Genomic DNA, 17665 nt, shown 5'->3' on the forward strand with positions numbered 1-17665 from the left:
CCAATAGATTTATTTTTGTTTTGGTCATTCTTCAGACTACCTGTTTAGTAGTTTTTACTGCATCTTTCACCGTTCAAAGCCAATCTATCTTCTCGTTTTCTGTCTCCTTTGCAATGAGTGTAAGATCTTTCTTAATCATGCCCAAAATGGTCTTCCTGTGTGACTGTTGCTACCTGCTTATACTCCTCCCTCAAGTGTACTCTGCTTTAGTGATACGACATTAGAGTTCCCTTAAAATCACTCCTTGCACCCACAGCATCTTCCCTGATCTCTCTTTTACCCTAGTAGGTCAGCAATGTTGTACTTAGGGTCACCACTGTATCTTGGACTCTGTCTCTGTCTCTCTGTCTCTGTCTCTGTCTCTGTCTCTCCCTTTCTTTCTCTCTCTCTGATGCTACGAATCCCACGCACATAGAGATGAAGCATGCCCTGTACCACACAGTTTCCCGGTTTGCCCCCATCTTTGGCTTTTTGATTTATTGATTAGTGCCTGCGGAGTTCTAGTATAACATGTAGGGCACATGCCTTGCATGAGGCTGACCTGAATTTAATCCCTGCACCCCATATGGTCCCCAGACACTTGCCAGGCATCATTCCGGAGCACAGAGCCAGCAGTCAGCCCTGACTATTACTAGATGTGTCCCCCAAACAAAACACTGAAAGAAAAGAACCCAATTATTTAGTGCCTGCCATCTGCTAAATGCTCTTTCTATAGTTTTGATTTCAGTACGAGAAATAGATAGTAAATATCTAGATAGATAATGCAGTGTTAGGTATTATTAAGGATTCTGAAGAAAATTAAGTATGTTAAAGGGATTGTAGTGAAGATATATTTCCTATGGGGCAGGAAATATATGCAGTATATACAGAGTAGGAAACTGTATACAAGGTTTTTATCAGAGACTTTGGATTTTACTCTCAGTCTACTGGGAAGTCATTGAGAGTCTGCTTTGTGGTTATTGGGGTACACCTGAGATGCTTGGGGGGGGTCACTGGTGGTGTTCAGGAGCACATTTTTACAACTCCTAGCAGTGTTCAGAGGACCATGGTGCCACGCACTGAACTGGCATGCAAAGCATTCATTCCAGCCCTTTGCACTGTCTCCCCATCACCAGTGGGAATGTTCGTGTATGCAGATATGTGATATGATTTCATTTAAAATTAACTACTCTGCTTTGAGTAAATAATAAAGGGAACAAGTAGAAACAAGCCAGTTAGCAGCTGGAGCCCCATCCTCCAAGAGGTGACGTTGTTTGGGCGAGGGTGGGATTGATGGTCATGGGGAAGGTGGTTGGATTCATAAAGACTGGTCAGTTGGCTTTGTTGGTGTGGGATGGAGAGGATGATAGCTCAAAGGTATCCCTAGCTGTCCCCAGCTCTGCCACTGGAAAAATGTACAAATCATTTATGTGTGAAAAAGGATAGGAGTAGATTAGGAGCGCTCCAAGAATAAAGTTTAATTTTTAAGCATTAACCTCCTTTAGTTAGTTTCCTTTCTGAATTGTGTATGAGACAGTGAACTTCAAAATCCAGGGATTAGTTTTTCTAATTATTTGTTTGCTTACCACTACCCCCAGTCCTGCCTTGCTGGCTCATGCATGACTAGGCGGGCACATTACAGGAACTCAATACATATTCGTTGACTGTGTATACTAATATATGCATAAATGATGTATTGAAAATGAAAAAACTGTTACAAAATTTTGTTATTGAAAGTTTTGTTATTTGCTGTTGGAAAGTTAATATTTGTGTTCATAATTAAAAATGAAATGATAATGCTATGAATAATTTTAATTGAACTTTTAATTTGTAGGTGGCACATTTTTACAATTCTATTGATCAGCAGATGATTCAAAGCCAGAGACCAATGATGTTACAATCAGCCTTAGCATTTGAACAGATAATTAAGGTAAATGGTCTTTTTATGGTTTTATAATTAGATTTTTACGTGTGAAGTATTTTTTCATTTTTTAATTTCTTAATATTCCTTTCAATTAATATAATCATTGATTCAGTTTCAGTTATTTCCCCAACTAATTCATTACTCTTGGTAGGTAAGATTTTTTTTCTAATTGTAAATAACTAATGGATATAAAGTTTCATAAATCTTGGTTTTGATTTGATCAATTGAATTAATATTTATAGTTTACAATTTACAGCCTGTTATACTTACTGATCCACTACTGTGGGATCCTTATCTATGAGGCTTTTAAGTGTTTTTCCATCATGTCCTGATTTTATTAGATGTATTTGCTGGTTTATGTAAATACCCCCTGGAGAGAGAGTACAGGGGGATGGCACATGCATTGCATCAGCCAACAACATTTGATTCCTGGAACTCCACTGTTCCCAGGCATCACCTGAGGGGGGTCTCCAGCCCACAGATGTTCTGTAGAGTGTGCCTCCTTATTTTGTCCTTTCAGCCTTGTTCTTATTTTTTGTGCCTTTCGGGCTGAGAAAGGCAACCTGCAATGAATAGAGCTGTTCAGTCTTGATTATATTACCGTATTTATAAATGAGAAACTATTGTGTGATTTTTGTTGAAACAAACACAGGCACTGTCCTCCCATTGTTCATCGATTTGCTTGAGCGGGCCCAGTAACATCTCCATTTTGAGACTTGCTGTTACTGTGTTTGGCATATTGAATATGTCACGGGTAGTTTGCCAGGCTTTGCCGTGCGGGCGAGATACTCTCGGTAGCTTTGCTGAGCTCTCCAAGAGGGGCAGAGGAATCGAACCCGGCTCGGCCAGGGTGGCTGCGCGCAAGGCCCTACCACTGTGCTATCGCTCTAGCCCAAAGATAATTAAAATTTTGATGTACAACTTGGAGTCTTGGATAAACAAAATCATTTAAAAAATGCTGTTATTTGTCATGCCTCAGAATTCAAAATCAGGAAGTGGGGAAAAGTCACAGATTACTTGGGACAATCCTAAGGAATTAGAAGGCTATATCCAGAAACTCCAGAATGCTGCTGAGCGACTTGCCACAGAAAATAGGAAACTGAGAAAATGGCATATGACATTTTGTGAGAAGGTATATTTTATTTATGAAAGTGAATAGGCCTCTGAATATATTCTGTCACTGTCCTCCCGTTGTTCATCGATTTGCTTGGGTGGGGGGTAGGGGTTACTCTGAATATATTATTGTTTAAAAATTAATTTGGTTATAATTGAAATTTCTTTATAATTGAAGTTTCTTATTTAAAAATAAGTTGAAATCTAGAGTTGAACTGTAGTTCAGTGTTCCTATTTCCTCTTGATTTCTAATTGAGAAATCTAGACCAGTACTTTGCAGCTGGGGGACATATGACCCCCTGTGGGTTTCCAGAATGTTCCAAGGGGGCTGCAGATGAAAAATCCTGTAAATGTGGGGGGGCAGTGCATGAGACTTTGAGGCCAAGTTGGTAGGATGAGGTGGGGTCCTCTGCAGGAAAGAAAGAAGGTCGGAGAGGACCAACGTCAGAAGAAGGTTGAAAAGGGAATGCCCTGCCACAGGGGTGGGGTGGGGTGGGGGGGGGATGGGGTGGGTGGGAGGGATACTGGGAGCACTGGAGGTGGAGAATGGGCACTGGTGGAGGGGTGGGTACTCAATTATTTTATAATTGAAACCTAAGCACAAAAAATTGTAAGTCTACAACTGTACCTCATGGTGTTTCACTAATTAAAAAAAAGAGAAAAGAAAAAAAGAAAGAAAAAGGTTGAAGACCACTGATCTAGGCAAGAAAATAAACTGTTTTGAATTTTCTACCTTTTCTCATTGGTGTCTTTTCCCCTTGGAGTCAATCGAAATCCCATCCTGCATCTGGTTGGGAGTAAGTCTTTTCCCTTTCCTCACTTGTTTCTTTCTTTTTTTTCCCCATGATCTTGCTTCTTTGGATGAGTACCAGTCACTTACTTTGCAGAGGATCTTTCAATATGGTTGTTTTATGGTGTTACCTCATATATCATTTGTTTTATATTTAGATCATGCAATTTTGATGGAAATCTTGACTACAGAAATATTTTATTTTTTCTATACATTAATCAGGTACCTATTTATCATGTTGTTAACGTGAGTTAACTTGAAAACTGCCAGTTTTTTCCAACGGGAAGTAGCTGTGTTTCAGGGGAGACTGAGATCTTAATTAATTAGCAATTAATTAATTAAAATTAATCTTGCTTTAATTTTTGAAAGGTGGTGGTTCTTATGAATATTGATCTGCTTCGGCAGCAGCAGCGTTGGAAAGATGGATTGCAAGAACTGAGAACTGGGTTAGCAAGTGTAGAAGCACAGGTGGGTATGTTTTACTGGGTCTACACTTCAAACTATGAATTTTCCAGTATATGAATAGATGAATTGATGAAAATTTCATGAATGCTATCTTTAAATCTTTACTAATTCCCACTAATTTTAGAATTGGCTGGATTATATGTAAAGACTATAACTTTTAATGTACTTAATTAAAATGTGAAAATAATCTTTTATGAAATCAGAAACTTAAATGCAGTAATTGCAGTTTTTCTGAATTAATGCTTAAATATATCATTTATTTTATATTTAGATCGTTGTGACAACTATGAACACAATGTTAAATCTAGGCAGAACCTAATGATTGAAATGACTTTTTTAGAAAAATATCCCCACCCCGCCCCTTTTGGGTAAAATTTCAGGTGGGTTTTAAATTTTTTTGCCACATCTGGCTGTGCTCAGCACTTCTGTCTGCCTCTGCACTCTGGGTCACTCCTGGCAGGGCTCAGAGAACCATAGGCGGTACGAGGGTTCGAATTCAGGTTGGCTGCATGTGAGGCAAGTGCTCTACCTACTGTACTATTGTTCTGGTCCCAGTAAAATTTTAGTTTTATATACATGTTTATTTGCATGTGGCTGGCCCAGAGGGGCGGAGCGATAGCACAGCGGTAGGGCATTTGCCTTGCACGCCTTGCACGCAGCCAACATGGCCCACCCGAGTTCGATTCCTCCACCCCTCTCAGAGAGCCTGGCAAGCTACCGAGAGTATCTCGCCCGCACGGCAGAGCCTGGCAAGCTCCCCGTGACGTATTCAATATGCCAAACACAGTAACAACAAAGTCTCCACTGGAGACGTTACTGGGCCTGCTCGAGCAAAATTGACGAACAACGGGAGGGCCTTTACTTTACTTTATACATGTTTATTTATTTATTTGAGTAATGCTCAAGGGTTCCTCCTGGCTGTGCATGCAGGGATCATTCCTGGCAGTGTTCAGTGGACCATGCTGGGGATTGAACCTAGCTAGACCACATTCAACCACATTCAAGGCAAGTGCCCTACTCGCTGAGCTCTCTCTCCAGCCTCCGTGCATTTATTGTTTAATTGGGGCCAGGCTGTGCTGTGCTTGTTGCTTGTTGCTCCTGTCCATCCCAGAGGTAGGGGAGTGGGAACAATCATTCCAGGCCTCCAGCATAAAAGCATGCACACTGGTCCTCTGAGCATCATCTCTACCCTGAGCCTAGCACAGAACCTGCTACACGGTGCAGTCATAACTGAATGACTGGGTGTGTTACACATTTGCATTTGGTTTTTGGATTTTAGAGCTTTGAGGGAAAAAAAAGTATTAAATTGATTGATGTGTGAAGATAAAAGAAATGACCTGTGTTCTGTATCTTGATATTTTGAATTTCTCATATCTATATGTGCTATAGATTATTTAGAGAGAGAAGGAAAGAGAAGAGCTTTACTTAAGAGGAATTTTGGGGGGAAAAGACTGAAAAATTAACAAACTAAATTCATGTTTCTGTTCATTTTTTTTAGCATCATGAAGTCCAGATATAAAATCCAATTGATGTTAACTTTATTTAAAAATTTTATTTATCTGGGGCCAGAGAGATAGTATAGCAGGTAAGGCACTAGCCTTGCATGCGTTAAGACCTGGGTTTACTCCCTGCCTGGCACCACATAATGGTCTGCTGTGTCTGACAAAAATGATCTCTGAGCAAGAGCCAGGAGTAAACCCAGAGCACTACTGGGTGTGGTCCAAAAAACACAGACAAGCAAAACTTCTACTAATATTTTTATAAACCATTTAGAGGTATAGAAATTTGAGATTTTTAATATTTGGCTGGATATAAATTCTCACCCTACAGGTAGCAAATAAAGAAATATGTCTTTTAAGATATTAAAGATGAGGGTTAGTTATGTTTATAATTTTACTTTTTGTGATGGTAAATTTTTAAACTCAGTTGTGCCACTTAATTTCGAATTGCAAATGTGCCAACACTTTAGGGATTCCAAGCAAGTGACATGCACGCGTGGAAACAGCACTGGAACCATCAGCTGTACAAAGCTCTGGAACATCAGTATCAGATGGGCCTGGAAGCCCTCAACGAGAATCTGCCTGAGATAAACATAGACTTGACGTACAAGTAAGATCCTGTCACAATCCAGTCGTGGTCTTAGTCTTTCATTTTCTAACAGTTTATATGTCATGCTTATTCATTTACTTTCAGGCAAGGACGATTACAATTCAGGCCTCCTTTTGAAGAGATCCGTGCTAAATATTATAGAGAAATGAAGAGATTCATTGGTATTCCTAACCAGTTTAAGGGAGTGGGTGACGCAGGAGATGAATCAATTTTTTCTATTATGATTGATAGAAATGCAAGTGGATTTCTGACTATTTTCAGCAAAGCAGAAGATCTGTTTAGGAGATTGTCAGCTGTTTTACACCAACATAAGGTATGGCACATGTAATTTTCCATCTGAGTGACTTAGTATTAAATATTTAAATTAATTATTTATTTTGATTAACATATAATAAAATAATGCAAACTGGACCACCAGAGTTGGTTCTTGATGAGGAAAAAGTCACACTAAACTTTTTTTGGCTTTACCTATGTAGTGAGTGAGGAATTAATTTTTTGGTTTTTCTATTTTTAATTGTTCTGTCAGCTTTGGATGTGGCATTTTTCTTTTGGGTCCATTTTAACTTCTCTAATAAAAATATATTCTTTTCTTTGGTCGTTGGCTCAAGAGCCGTTCCTGGAGAGAGTTTTCAAGGTGAAAGGAATCCAGATGAGGACTTCTTGATCCTTTCTCTTTGCTGATGCCAGAGATAAACCCTGTTTGCATTCCTTGCTCATGTCTATTGATCCCGATAAATTTCACTGAGGTCGAGGTTCTTAACTGCCACTGCAGCATTTCTGCATTTTACCTTTCAAATCATGTTGAATCTCCTGGCTTTGCAGAAGGTTATCCTTGTATCTACCAAATTTGGGAAGCAAATCTAAAGAAAAGGTTCTTGTGGTCTCCTCAAAAGCTTTGTGATAATTTTATTTTTTGTTTGCTTGCTTTTGGGCCATACTCGGTGATGCTCAGGGGTTACTCATGGCATACACTCAGGAATTATTCATGGTCAGGCTCAGGGCATCATATGGGGTGTCAGAGATTGAAGCTGGGTCTGCATGGAAGGCAAATGCCTTACCCACTGTACTATCTCTCTGACTCCTGTGATAATTGCATTTTTACATTAAATCAATTCTTTCCTTGTTCATTCTTTGGGCTATCCAATAATTATAATATTTTCATTGAGATTTCCTGGAAAGCCTCACATTTGCTCCTTTTATTGTGCTCAATCTTTTAAACATTTATTTGTGGTTCTAGTTTTTCTTTGTGGGGAGACCTCTCATGCTGTGCTCAGGGGTCTTAAGGCCCGCTCTGCTTTGTCGGCCTGGGGTGGCTCATAGCTAGGGCCTGACTCTGCGTTGCTGTCCTCTGGCAGTGCTGATGGGAGATCGTGAGTGCCAAGGCTTGAACCCAGGGTCTCTGTAGGTCAGGCCAGTGCTGTGGCCCTGAAGCTGTCTCCTAATCCACTTTGTTCTTTTTCTATGTTGTGTTTTTATTCTTTACACAGGAATGGGTTGTAATTGGACAAGTTGATATGGAAGCTCTAGTGGAAAAGAATCTCTTTACTGTGCATGATTGGGAGAAAAATTTTAAAGCACTGAAAATTAAAGGGAAAGAAGCAGAACGACTTCCAAGGTATTGGAAATTAAAGTAGTACTCCTGTGCCATAATCATTTTTACCATGTGATACTAAAGATTTTAACTCGTAAAATTCGATAATGACTGTCCTCCATTGTTCATCGATTTGCTCAAGCGGGCCCACTTTTTGAGACTTGTTGTTACTGTATTGGGCATATTGAATATGTCATGGGTAGCTTGCCAGGCTTTGCTGTGCGGGCAAGATAATCTCGGTAGCTTGCCAGGCTCTCTGAGAGGGGTGGAGGAATCGAACCAGGCTCTGCTGGGCCAGCTGCGTGCAAGGCAAACGCCCTACTGCTGTGCTGTCACTCCAGCTTGTAAACTAACCACAGTGGTAAAATTAACAAATCACTTCAAAATATTTTTGTCTAAAATTTCCAAATTTTTAAAACTTAAAAGGTTTTCCTTAAATGAACAATTCTGATTTAACTTGTGTTTCTTAAAACATTAAACAGTTTGCATCAAGGATATCATGTAAAGAATTCATGTCCTTATATGTATCAAATAAAAAAAAGCAAGTGACAAATGAAAAAACAATTATACGTATCTCCCTTGAGATAAATATTCATTTCAAACATTTTTTAAAAAAGTAAAAATGTCTATGTATATAAATACATGTGTCTGGCTATTTAGAAAATTTATATTGTATTATAGCCTGCAATTTTTACTTACCTCTTTTATTAATATTTTACCACATTATGTAATACTTAAAATATGATTTTAATTTGTTTGGACATATATTTGCTATACATGTATATAACTCATTTCTAATTTTTGCATTTATAATTAATGCTTTGATGAAGATAGCTATATATAAATCTTAGGTTATGCTATAAAATAAGGAGCATACTTATTTAAAATTTTATTTTTAAGTTTTACTTTTATGGGGGTGCCACACCTGGCAGTATCCCTGGCTCTGCTCTCCGGAAACACTTGGGGGACCATATGTGATACTGGGGATGGAACCTGAGTTTGCCACATGCAAGGCAAGCACTTTGCCTGCCTATCTCTCTGGCCCCTAAATATGCCTATTTTAAATTTACTTGATATATATTGTTACATTCACCTTTGTAAGAGTCATATCATTTACCCTGACTGGCAGTTATGAGAATATACTATAGGTGTGGTCAGATACATGAAATAAAAGCAGATACAGCTTTGCCATTTTGATAAGTATAAAATAATATCTCACTGTTTTGTTGTTTGAGGGCCTTAAATAATGTATATTTACTGTCTTTGTTTTCTTTCTCTCGCTGTTATTTGTACTTTTACTAATTAGAGAGTGAATTGGTCTTAAAATTATTTAAATGAGAACATTGCATACTGTGACAAGTACACATTGTAAATTTTTACTGTATTCAAATTGACATTTAGTAATTCATAATTTGCTCCGGGTCATTGGGAACCTATCACACCCGATAGAGCCTTCCTCCCTCGGCACAGAGCCAGCGGGTGGGAGCTGCTGGAGCTCCGCTGCCTGCTGGCCACAGGCTCTCTGTCAGACAGCCTCTGGGCGCTGCCCCGAACCACACATGGTGCCCTGCGCCCAGCCACACAGCCCAGGTGCTGCCAGGAGCCTCCTGGCGCCCGCCCGTGGCCTGGGTGTGCAGCCTGTGCCTTCTGTTCTAGGCCTCGTGTCAGGGACGTATCTTCCCCTGTTCTTTTTTGTTTTTCCTCCTGGTGTCCTTAGACGTTAGCACGCATTGGGACATCGTTTATGGGAGATCTTTATATATATATATATATATATATATATATATATATATACACACACATATGGGTTTTTGTTTGTTTTTGTTACAGTATGTTGGGGCTGGAGCGACAGCACAGTGGTAGGGCGTTTGCCTTGCACACAGCCGACCCGGGTTCAATTCTTCTGCTCCTCTTGGAGATCCCGGCAAGTTACCGAGAGTATCTTGCCAGCCTGGCAAAGCCTGGCAAGCTCCCTGTGATGAATTTGATATGCCAAAACACAGTAACAAGTCTCACGATGGAGATGTTACTGGGCCTGCTCGAGCAAATCGATGAACAATGGGAGAACAGTGCTACAGTGCCAATTCATAATGCACTTTTTTTTTAAAGAAACTGCTATTTTGAATGTTTACAAATTACAATATTATACAAAGTCAAAGTTTCATACGAATTTTCATAATATGCAGACTTTCTTTGTTTTGGGGCCACACCCACAAGTGCACTGGGCTTCTGGCAGTGCACAGGGGATTAGGAAGGTATTAAACAGGGTCCGAAGTTCAAGGCAAGTCCCTCCTCCACTGTCCTGTCTCACTGCTCCTGTGCAAAATGATTTTGCTAAATGAAATCTAAATGAGCTGAAAGATCAAAATAACTGTTTTTGCGTTGGGTTCTAAAATATATTACATTATATAGTGCACAAAATCATAATACTATAATAAGTTTCTCTTCCTCTTATTTGTTTTTTCATGGCACAATATGTCTCTCCTCTGGAATTCTCAGTACTGTAAAGGTGGATTGTTTAAATATTAATTGCAGTCCTGTAAAGACTGTGATTGATGATCTCATCCAGAAATTGTTTGATATGCTTATTCTTTCTTTGAAGAAGTCTATTCAAGGTAAAAACATATTTTTACTTATTTTTATATAAAAAGACATATGCTTCTAATTATGAAATATGACTCCCCATAATTAAAATATTGATCTAGAAAGTGTTATGAAATAAAATGTGCTAAAATGGTTATTTCAATAATATAGGAGAGTTCACATTAACTCTGAAGAAATCTGAAAATTTAAAACACTTATTTACGGTGTGAGCTAGTATTGGTTTGTTGCATATGTTATTGAAAAGCTTGTTTAATTTTAATTATAATGTATTTCTCTGTATCATTTTCAAAATTGCTATTTTTGAATTACCATGCTGGGGTTTTTTTTTGTCTCTTAACTGAAATCTTTTACCATATCTATCTGAAGACTAAGGTTTCTAATTTTGAGTAAAATTTATTAAAAATTAGTATATTTATAAATTGTTAAGTGCTATGTGAAAGAGTTTTAATTTCATGAAAACTTTATTTCACATTTTGAAGTTTTTGTCATGAAAGTCAATGACATTTCATGGTGTAATGTGTTTTTCATTTGTTTGTTTTGGGACTACACCTGGTGGTGCTTGGGGTTATTTTGGGTGTAACTTTGGATTACTTTGAATGTGGTGCTGGAGTCTGACTCTGGGCTTTGCACCTGCTGGCATGCACATGGACCAGGGCTTCTCTAGTGTCTTTCTAATGACTATGCCTAATAATCCTGACTTAGATCTTACATAGTTGAATATTTTTGGTAGTAACATTTTTCTTATACTTGAATATTCAGCTCATTTACACGAAATTGATACATTTGTTACTGAAGCTATGGAAGTCTTAACAGTCATGCCCCAGTCTGTGGAAGAGATAGGCGATGCAAATTTACAATATAGTAAGCTGCAGGAACGGAAACCACAGGTGAGGATCATACAGCTAAGCCATTTAGTTGTTTTTACTATACTGGAGATATCTAAATTATGTAATTTTGTGTTGCCATATAGAAATATGAAACATGGTATTATAAGGAAGTCTGTAAAATTAAATCCAATTCATAACTGAACTCTTTTTTTTTTTTTTTTTGGTAACACCTGGCGATGCACACAGGTTACTCCTGGTTCTGCACTCAGGAATTACCCCTGGTGGTGCTCAGGGGACCATATAAGATGCTGGGAATTGAACCTGGGTCAGCTGCTTGCAAGGCAAACACCCTACCCGCTGTGCTATTGCTCCAGCCCCCATGATTGAACTCTTAATGTCATCTTGATGTCATGAAAATTAGCAGTGCTTGTTATTGCTTCAGAAATACTTTTATAATGTGATCTATGTGGGTACCTTAAGTTATATAATTCATATTTTTACCTCCATTATTATACTTTTTAGGAGCTGAACTCTGAAGTGAGGGCTGAATTAGAAATGCGTGTACACACAAATAAGAGGGGAGCTCGTGATTAAGAGACAAAGGAAGGAAATAGTGAAAATTCAGGAAATCCAGAAGGCTTTTTTTTCCTCCCACACCCAGTAGTGCTAAGGATTCACTACTGGCTCTGCACTCAAGGATCACCCCTGGCAGGGCTCAGGGAACCCCGAGGGGTGTCTGGGAGGGTTAGCTGTGTGCAAGGTAACTACCCTCCTCATTATACTATCTTTTTAGCCCTGAAATCCAGAACTGTTGAGCTACAAATATGTAAACTGAAGCTTTAGAGGTGATTTTAGTTAAGTTTAGAGAGAAATCATGCAAGTCAGGATATAATTTTTTATGTCCTACTGTATGACAGAGTAATGGAGAGTTTAAAGGTGAGTAATAGAGAGTTTAAATAGAGTTTAAAATTTAAATATGTATCCTCATGGGGCAAAGATGTAAAAACGTTTGTCTGGTAGACTTGGAGGTAAAAAAGCGTTTCAAGTCAAATAAAATAGTGCATTGTCTAGTGTAAAGAAATAATTAAAGTAAGAGTGCACTGTGATAGTGGCAGTTCGCTAAATTAGCACAGACACTCATTTGTATATGAGGCAAATTTATAGATCGACAATTTCATGCATTTGCTACGAGTGATGTTGCAGAAGTGAACATTTTGAATTGGCTGCCCCCTTGGCTGCTCTGTAGTGAATGAATTAGAGGATGTAGAAGTAGCAGAGAAAACGAGTTTGATAATGGTGAGATATGATGGAAACTGTACCATGTGATAGTAGAGGAAATAGAGAAAGCTGGAAAAGTCTATGATGTATTTAAGAGTAAAAACTAAGATCTTTGGGCACTTTAAATGAAGGGGGTGGGGTGGGGAAAGAGGAAGGGAGGGATGCAGGGAGGGAAGGTGGGAGATTTCCTTGGTGTTTGGCTTGAAACACAGTCATGTGAAAAACAGTCATATACTGAGAAGACTGACTGGATGCTGTGGGGGTTAAGGTAGAGAAAAACTAGAATTAGAAATTTGCAAGTCTACTTTAGATCCACCACTTTTAACATTGTGCAACTGAATCACAAAGAAAATATTTGGCGGTAAACAATGGCTAGTATTGGGAGAGGTTTGATAGAGTTCAGTCCTAGCAAGAGGCAGAAAGGAGACTAGGAATGGAATAAAAGTAAGGACACAGTGCAGGGTCGCACAAACTAGGAGCAATCATTTAGTCTCCCAGGACAGTGTGGGAGCCGAAGGTGTCACGGGCCATTTGGACCTCACGAAGGCCCTTGGGCTTGATCTGGCACTGGAGATTCCGTGGGTCTTAAACACAAGATATTGCTGGGTCGTGTTTCTCTGGCTCTTGTGGATTTAAGGAGTACTGTTGGGCGCGAATAGACAGAACTGTTGTACTGTCTGCAGGCCTGCTTTGCTTTTCTCTTGCTGACATGTCTTGGCACAGACTGGATTCCCAGTGTGTTGATTTCCTCTCTTCCCCAGATGGAATTAACACTGTCCGGGGATTTTAGTCTGACTATTGAGTTTAGATTTTAATTTTCTTTGTTGTCTATTATTGTTGCACAGAATTTTAAAAAGTCTTTGAACAGGTTTCGTTGTTGAGTAGTATCACTGTATCACTGTCATCCCATTGTTCATCGATTTCCTCGAGCAGGCACCAGTAATGTCTCCTTCGTCCTAGCCCTGAGGAGAAAGTGCCACATCGAGGCTCTTTAAGGGTCAGGGGAATGAGACCCATCACTGTTACTGGGTTTTGGCATATTGAATACACCACGGGGAGTTTGCCAGACTCTGCCATGCGGCAGGATACTCTCTGTAGCCTGCCAGGTTCTCCAAGAGTAAGAACTAGATAATAAGAGGTTGCGGCTGCGCGCTTCCGGGAGCTGGGTTTTATAGTCTCTGGGTCTTGGCAGTTGATGGGATAACACGGTGCCAGGGGCAATTGGTGTGTGTAACACCTACCTACTGGAAGATGGGGGATCTGGGTGGAGGAGGTCCAGTACCGATCCAAGCAGGCTTGGAGATCTCAGCCCCGGGTCCCGCATGCCTGGGTTCCTCTGCTGGTTCCTTCATGAGTGAAGTTCATCCAAACATGTGGAGAGTGGTTTTAAGCATGGCTGTGGCTGGTTTCGGAGGTCTCCAACTGCCAGGGCTCTGCTTGGGGCAGGGAGGGAAATTCAACACCGAGTAGTGTAAGTACAAATATTAATTATAGGACTGCTCTAGGGTTCTTTAAGCAGTTCAAATAAGTAAGCACTTACTGACCTACCTTACACTGGTAGCAGTTGCTCGCTGTACAATGCTTCCAGCTGAAAGTAGGGGTTTGACTTTAGTTTTCCACTTTTCGGTTTCTTAAGTACGCTTTCCCCATGATTTTTCCCTCTCTCTTATGTGGGATAATGTGGTTGATTTATGCTCTTAGGTCATTTGACTGTTAGTTCCTTCAGAAGCGACTGAAGTATGTTCTTATGAGTAGGATCTTTCTAGTAAGAATTTTGAGCACCTACATGGATTTCTAGCTTTATTTAGTCTCTTCATGCTTCTTAGCTCTTTCAGTTTCAGAGATTAGTGTTCCTTAAGTTTGTGTCTAATAGTAGCACCATTAACTTTATATCCAAGAGCTTAAATTATTTAAAAACATAAATCTTCATTTAAAAAAGCATATCACGAAACAAAATTAGAATAGAGTCTTAAAAAATTGGGGCTGGAGAGATAGCACAGCGGTTAGGGCATTTGCCTTGCACACAGCTGACCCAGGTTCGATTCCCAGCATCCCATATGGTCCCCTGAGCCCCGCCAGGAGTGATTTCTGAGTGCAGAGCCAGGAGTAACCCCTGTGCATCGCCGGGTGTGACCCAAAAAGCAAAAAAAAAATTGATAAAATATTTGCCACCTTTTTTTAAACCTTTAGATTTTGCCCTTATTTCAAGAAGCTGAAGATAAAAACAGACTCTTACGAACTGTGGCAGGTGGAGGTTTAGAAACAATTAGTAATCTGAAAGCTAAGTGGGATAAATTTGAATTGATGATGGAAAGTCACCAGCTAATGATTAAAGATCAGGTAAGACTCTTTTAGTCATTTTATTAAAATGAAAATTCTAAAAATTAATTCTAAGTTAAGGTTTCTGCTTTATTTCATTATCACTGAGGTTTATTAGAATTTTATATTGCTGATTAAACTCATCAGTACTTGCGTGCTTTAAGTCTTTGTTTAAAGGATGATTGTTTCACATAATTTATTTCCCGTGGCTGCATGGGCCTTAGAAGTGCACTCTTATTATACAACTATGTACTAAGAATAACTGGCAGTTTTTGAACAACTTATCATTAACTTTTTCATAGTTGTGGATGCTATTAAGCATGTGAATTAAGCATTAAAACACGCTTATGGATTGTCTCACAATTTTTGATCTAATGTCACGTTTTTGAATACTTTGTTTTACATGGAATAAATAATTAAAACAATCTTTTGAGATAATTGGCATTAATATTTATCTTTGATTTAGAAAATGTTAGGTTAGAAAAGGTGTGAATGAGATGATATTTTATTCTGAATTAAATGTCACTTATATTGCTTATAGATTGAAGTAATGAAAGGAAATGTGAAATCACGTCTTCAAATATATTTTCAAGAATTGGAAAAATTTAAAGCTCGTTGGGACCAACTAAAGCCTGGCGATGATATTATTGAAACTGGCCAACAGGATGCTCTTGATAAAAGTGCAAAGCTTATAAAAGAGAAAAAAATTGAGTTTGATGATCTTGAAGTCATTAGGAAAAAGCTGGTGTATGATTTTTCTTTAAAATTAGTAGTTTTTATTCCTAGAAAATGTTATATATTTATGTTTAAGCTAGTAAGTCTTTGTTATCGTAATGTCTTTCCAGATGGTTTAATTTTTTAAATACAAATAATAAGTTTTCATGCTGTCCCTTCCTTAGCAATTATAGTTAGATTATGCAAAGATATTATGAGAAAAGCAAGTAAGATAGAAAATCAAATTTATTTGAAAATTAAATTAGGGAGTTGAGTATTTTCTGTGATCTCATTGTATTTTAAAATGGAATACATAGAGTCAGAAAATTAGCCCAGAGGGCTGAAACACAAGGCCATGAGTTCAATCCCTGATACCTCATGATCCCCCTGGCATCACTGGGCATAGCATTAAAGGCCTCTGAGCATCTCTGGGCTTGTCTTTGTGGCCCCCCAGCACCATGGACCTGAGCAACATCTCATCACGGGGCCCAGTCATCAAACCTGCCAGCCCAGATGGCCACATACCATCATGAGTGGCCCCAGATCCCATGAGTCTTGCTCTGGAGCCCTCTTGCCCCCAAATCAAAAGAAACAGTATATGAGTTGATGAAAACTGACTTTCAGAGCCTCTAGGAGGAAAATAAATCAAGCAAAATAATAAAAATGTCAAAGGAAAAAATAATTCTTTGTAAGTTATTAAATTTGAACATTTTTGTTTTTGTTTTGGGACCATACCTGGCTGTGTTTAGAGCTTACTCCTAGCTCTGCACTTGTTCACTCCTGGCAGGGCTCAGGGGACCATATGGGGTGCTAGGGATCAAACCCAGGTTGGCCACATGCAAAGCAAGTGCCTGCCTTCTGTTCTATCTCTCTGGCTTCTGAGCATTGTTTTATGTATGTTCTGTTATAAAACAATGTCCATATGTTACTTTGATTTATGAGTGGTGATTTTAGTATCATACTTCTAAATGCCCTTATGCCAATTATATGAAGAATATTTTATATTCTAGAAATGAAATACTATTTTCTGGGTGGGCCAGTGTGATTTGGGCCATACCTGTATGTGGTGCTAAATTAGAATTGTCTGCTTGCAGGCAAGTGCCTTAACCCCTGAACTAGCTCTTCAGCCCTCAAATTAACCTTTAACATAGAATAAACTCTTTTTACGTTAACCTTCCGATTTCTATGATTCTCAATATTTTATGTATTATATGTGAGGGTTTTTATTTAGTTTTGATTTGCTTTGGGGCTGCATCTGGCTCTGTTGTTTGAGGTCACTCAGGCAGTGCTCAGGAATTGTGTGGTGCCAGGAACTGAACCCAGACCTCCTGCATGCAAAACACACGCCTGCTCCTTTCATCTCCCTGGTATTATTAATGAGTTTGGGAGTTAATTCATTACGAACTGTTAAAGTAAAGTAGGCGTAGTTCCTCATTGTCAACCTCCATTCGCAGATATGTACTGAAATAATAAATTTAAATAACACTGATATTTACCACTTCAAAGTGAGTGATATTTCACTGTTTGCTCTGTAGTGATGATTGCCACCATTTTGGACTAGAGGAACCAAACTTTTCTTTGGCATATAGCATCTGTAAAGACATCGAGAGCCGAGCGCAAGTGTGGGCCCTTTATGAAGAATTCCAGCAGGGATTGCAGGAAATTGCCAATGAAGACTGGATTACTTTCCGGTTTGACACATCAATATTCAGCTTTTTATAGTTTAGTAGTGTCTTTTGGGATGCGAATTTTAAGATATCTTTCTGGTATTTTACAGGACCAAGACATATTTGTTTGAGGAATTTCTAATGAATTGGCATGATAGCTTAAGGAAGGTTGAAGAACATTCTGTAATGACAGTAAAATTACAGTCAGAAGTTGACAAATACAAAGTAAGAAATTTTTACTATTCTATTTTCAAAGCGATCAGAGCAATCATTTTTTTTATTACA

General features: G+C 38.8%; 1 protein-coding gene across 1 annotated transcript in view; it reads left to right on the forward strand.

Moving 5' to 3' along the window:
- Nucleotides 1-17665, forward strand: part of DYNC2H1 (dynein cytoplasmic 2 heavy chain 1) — a 157184-nt gene that overhangs the window by 17721 nt on the left and 121798 nt on the right. Inside the window, exons 13-24 of the mRNA XM_056114949.1 lie at nt 1814-1909; nt 2883-3035; nt 4176-4274; nt 6241-6380; nt 6465-6693; nt 7868-7995; nt 10471-10586; nt 11335-11462; nt 14871-15020; nt 15541-15746; nt 17249-17404; nt 17491-17605. Of these exons, the coding sequence (XP_055970924.1) occupies nt 1814-1909; nt 2883-3035; nt 4176-4274; nt 6241-6380; nt 6465-6693; nt 7868-7995; nt 10471-10586; nt 11335-11462; nt 14871-15020; nt 15541-15746; nt 17249-17404; nt 17491-17605 (1716 nt within the window). The remainder of the gene's footprint in view (nt 1-1813; nt 1910-2882; nt 3036-4175; nt 4275-6240; nt 6381-6464; nt 6694-7867; nt 7996-10470; nt 10587-11334; nt 11463-14870; nt 15021-15540; nt 15747-17248; nt 17405-17490; nt 17606-17665) is intronic.

This window comes from Sorex fumeus, unplaced genomic scaffold, assembly GCF_029834395.1.
Source record: "Sorex fumeus unplaced genomic scaffold, SorFum_2.1 ptg000028l, whole genome shotgun sequence".
NCBI classification, from domain to species: Eukaryota; Metazoa; Chordata; class Mammalia; order Eulipotyphla; family Soricidae; genus Sorex; species Sorex fumeus.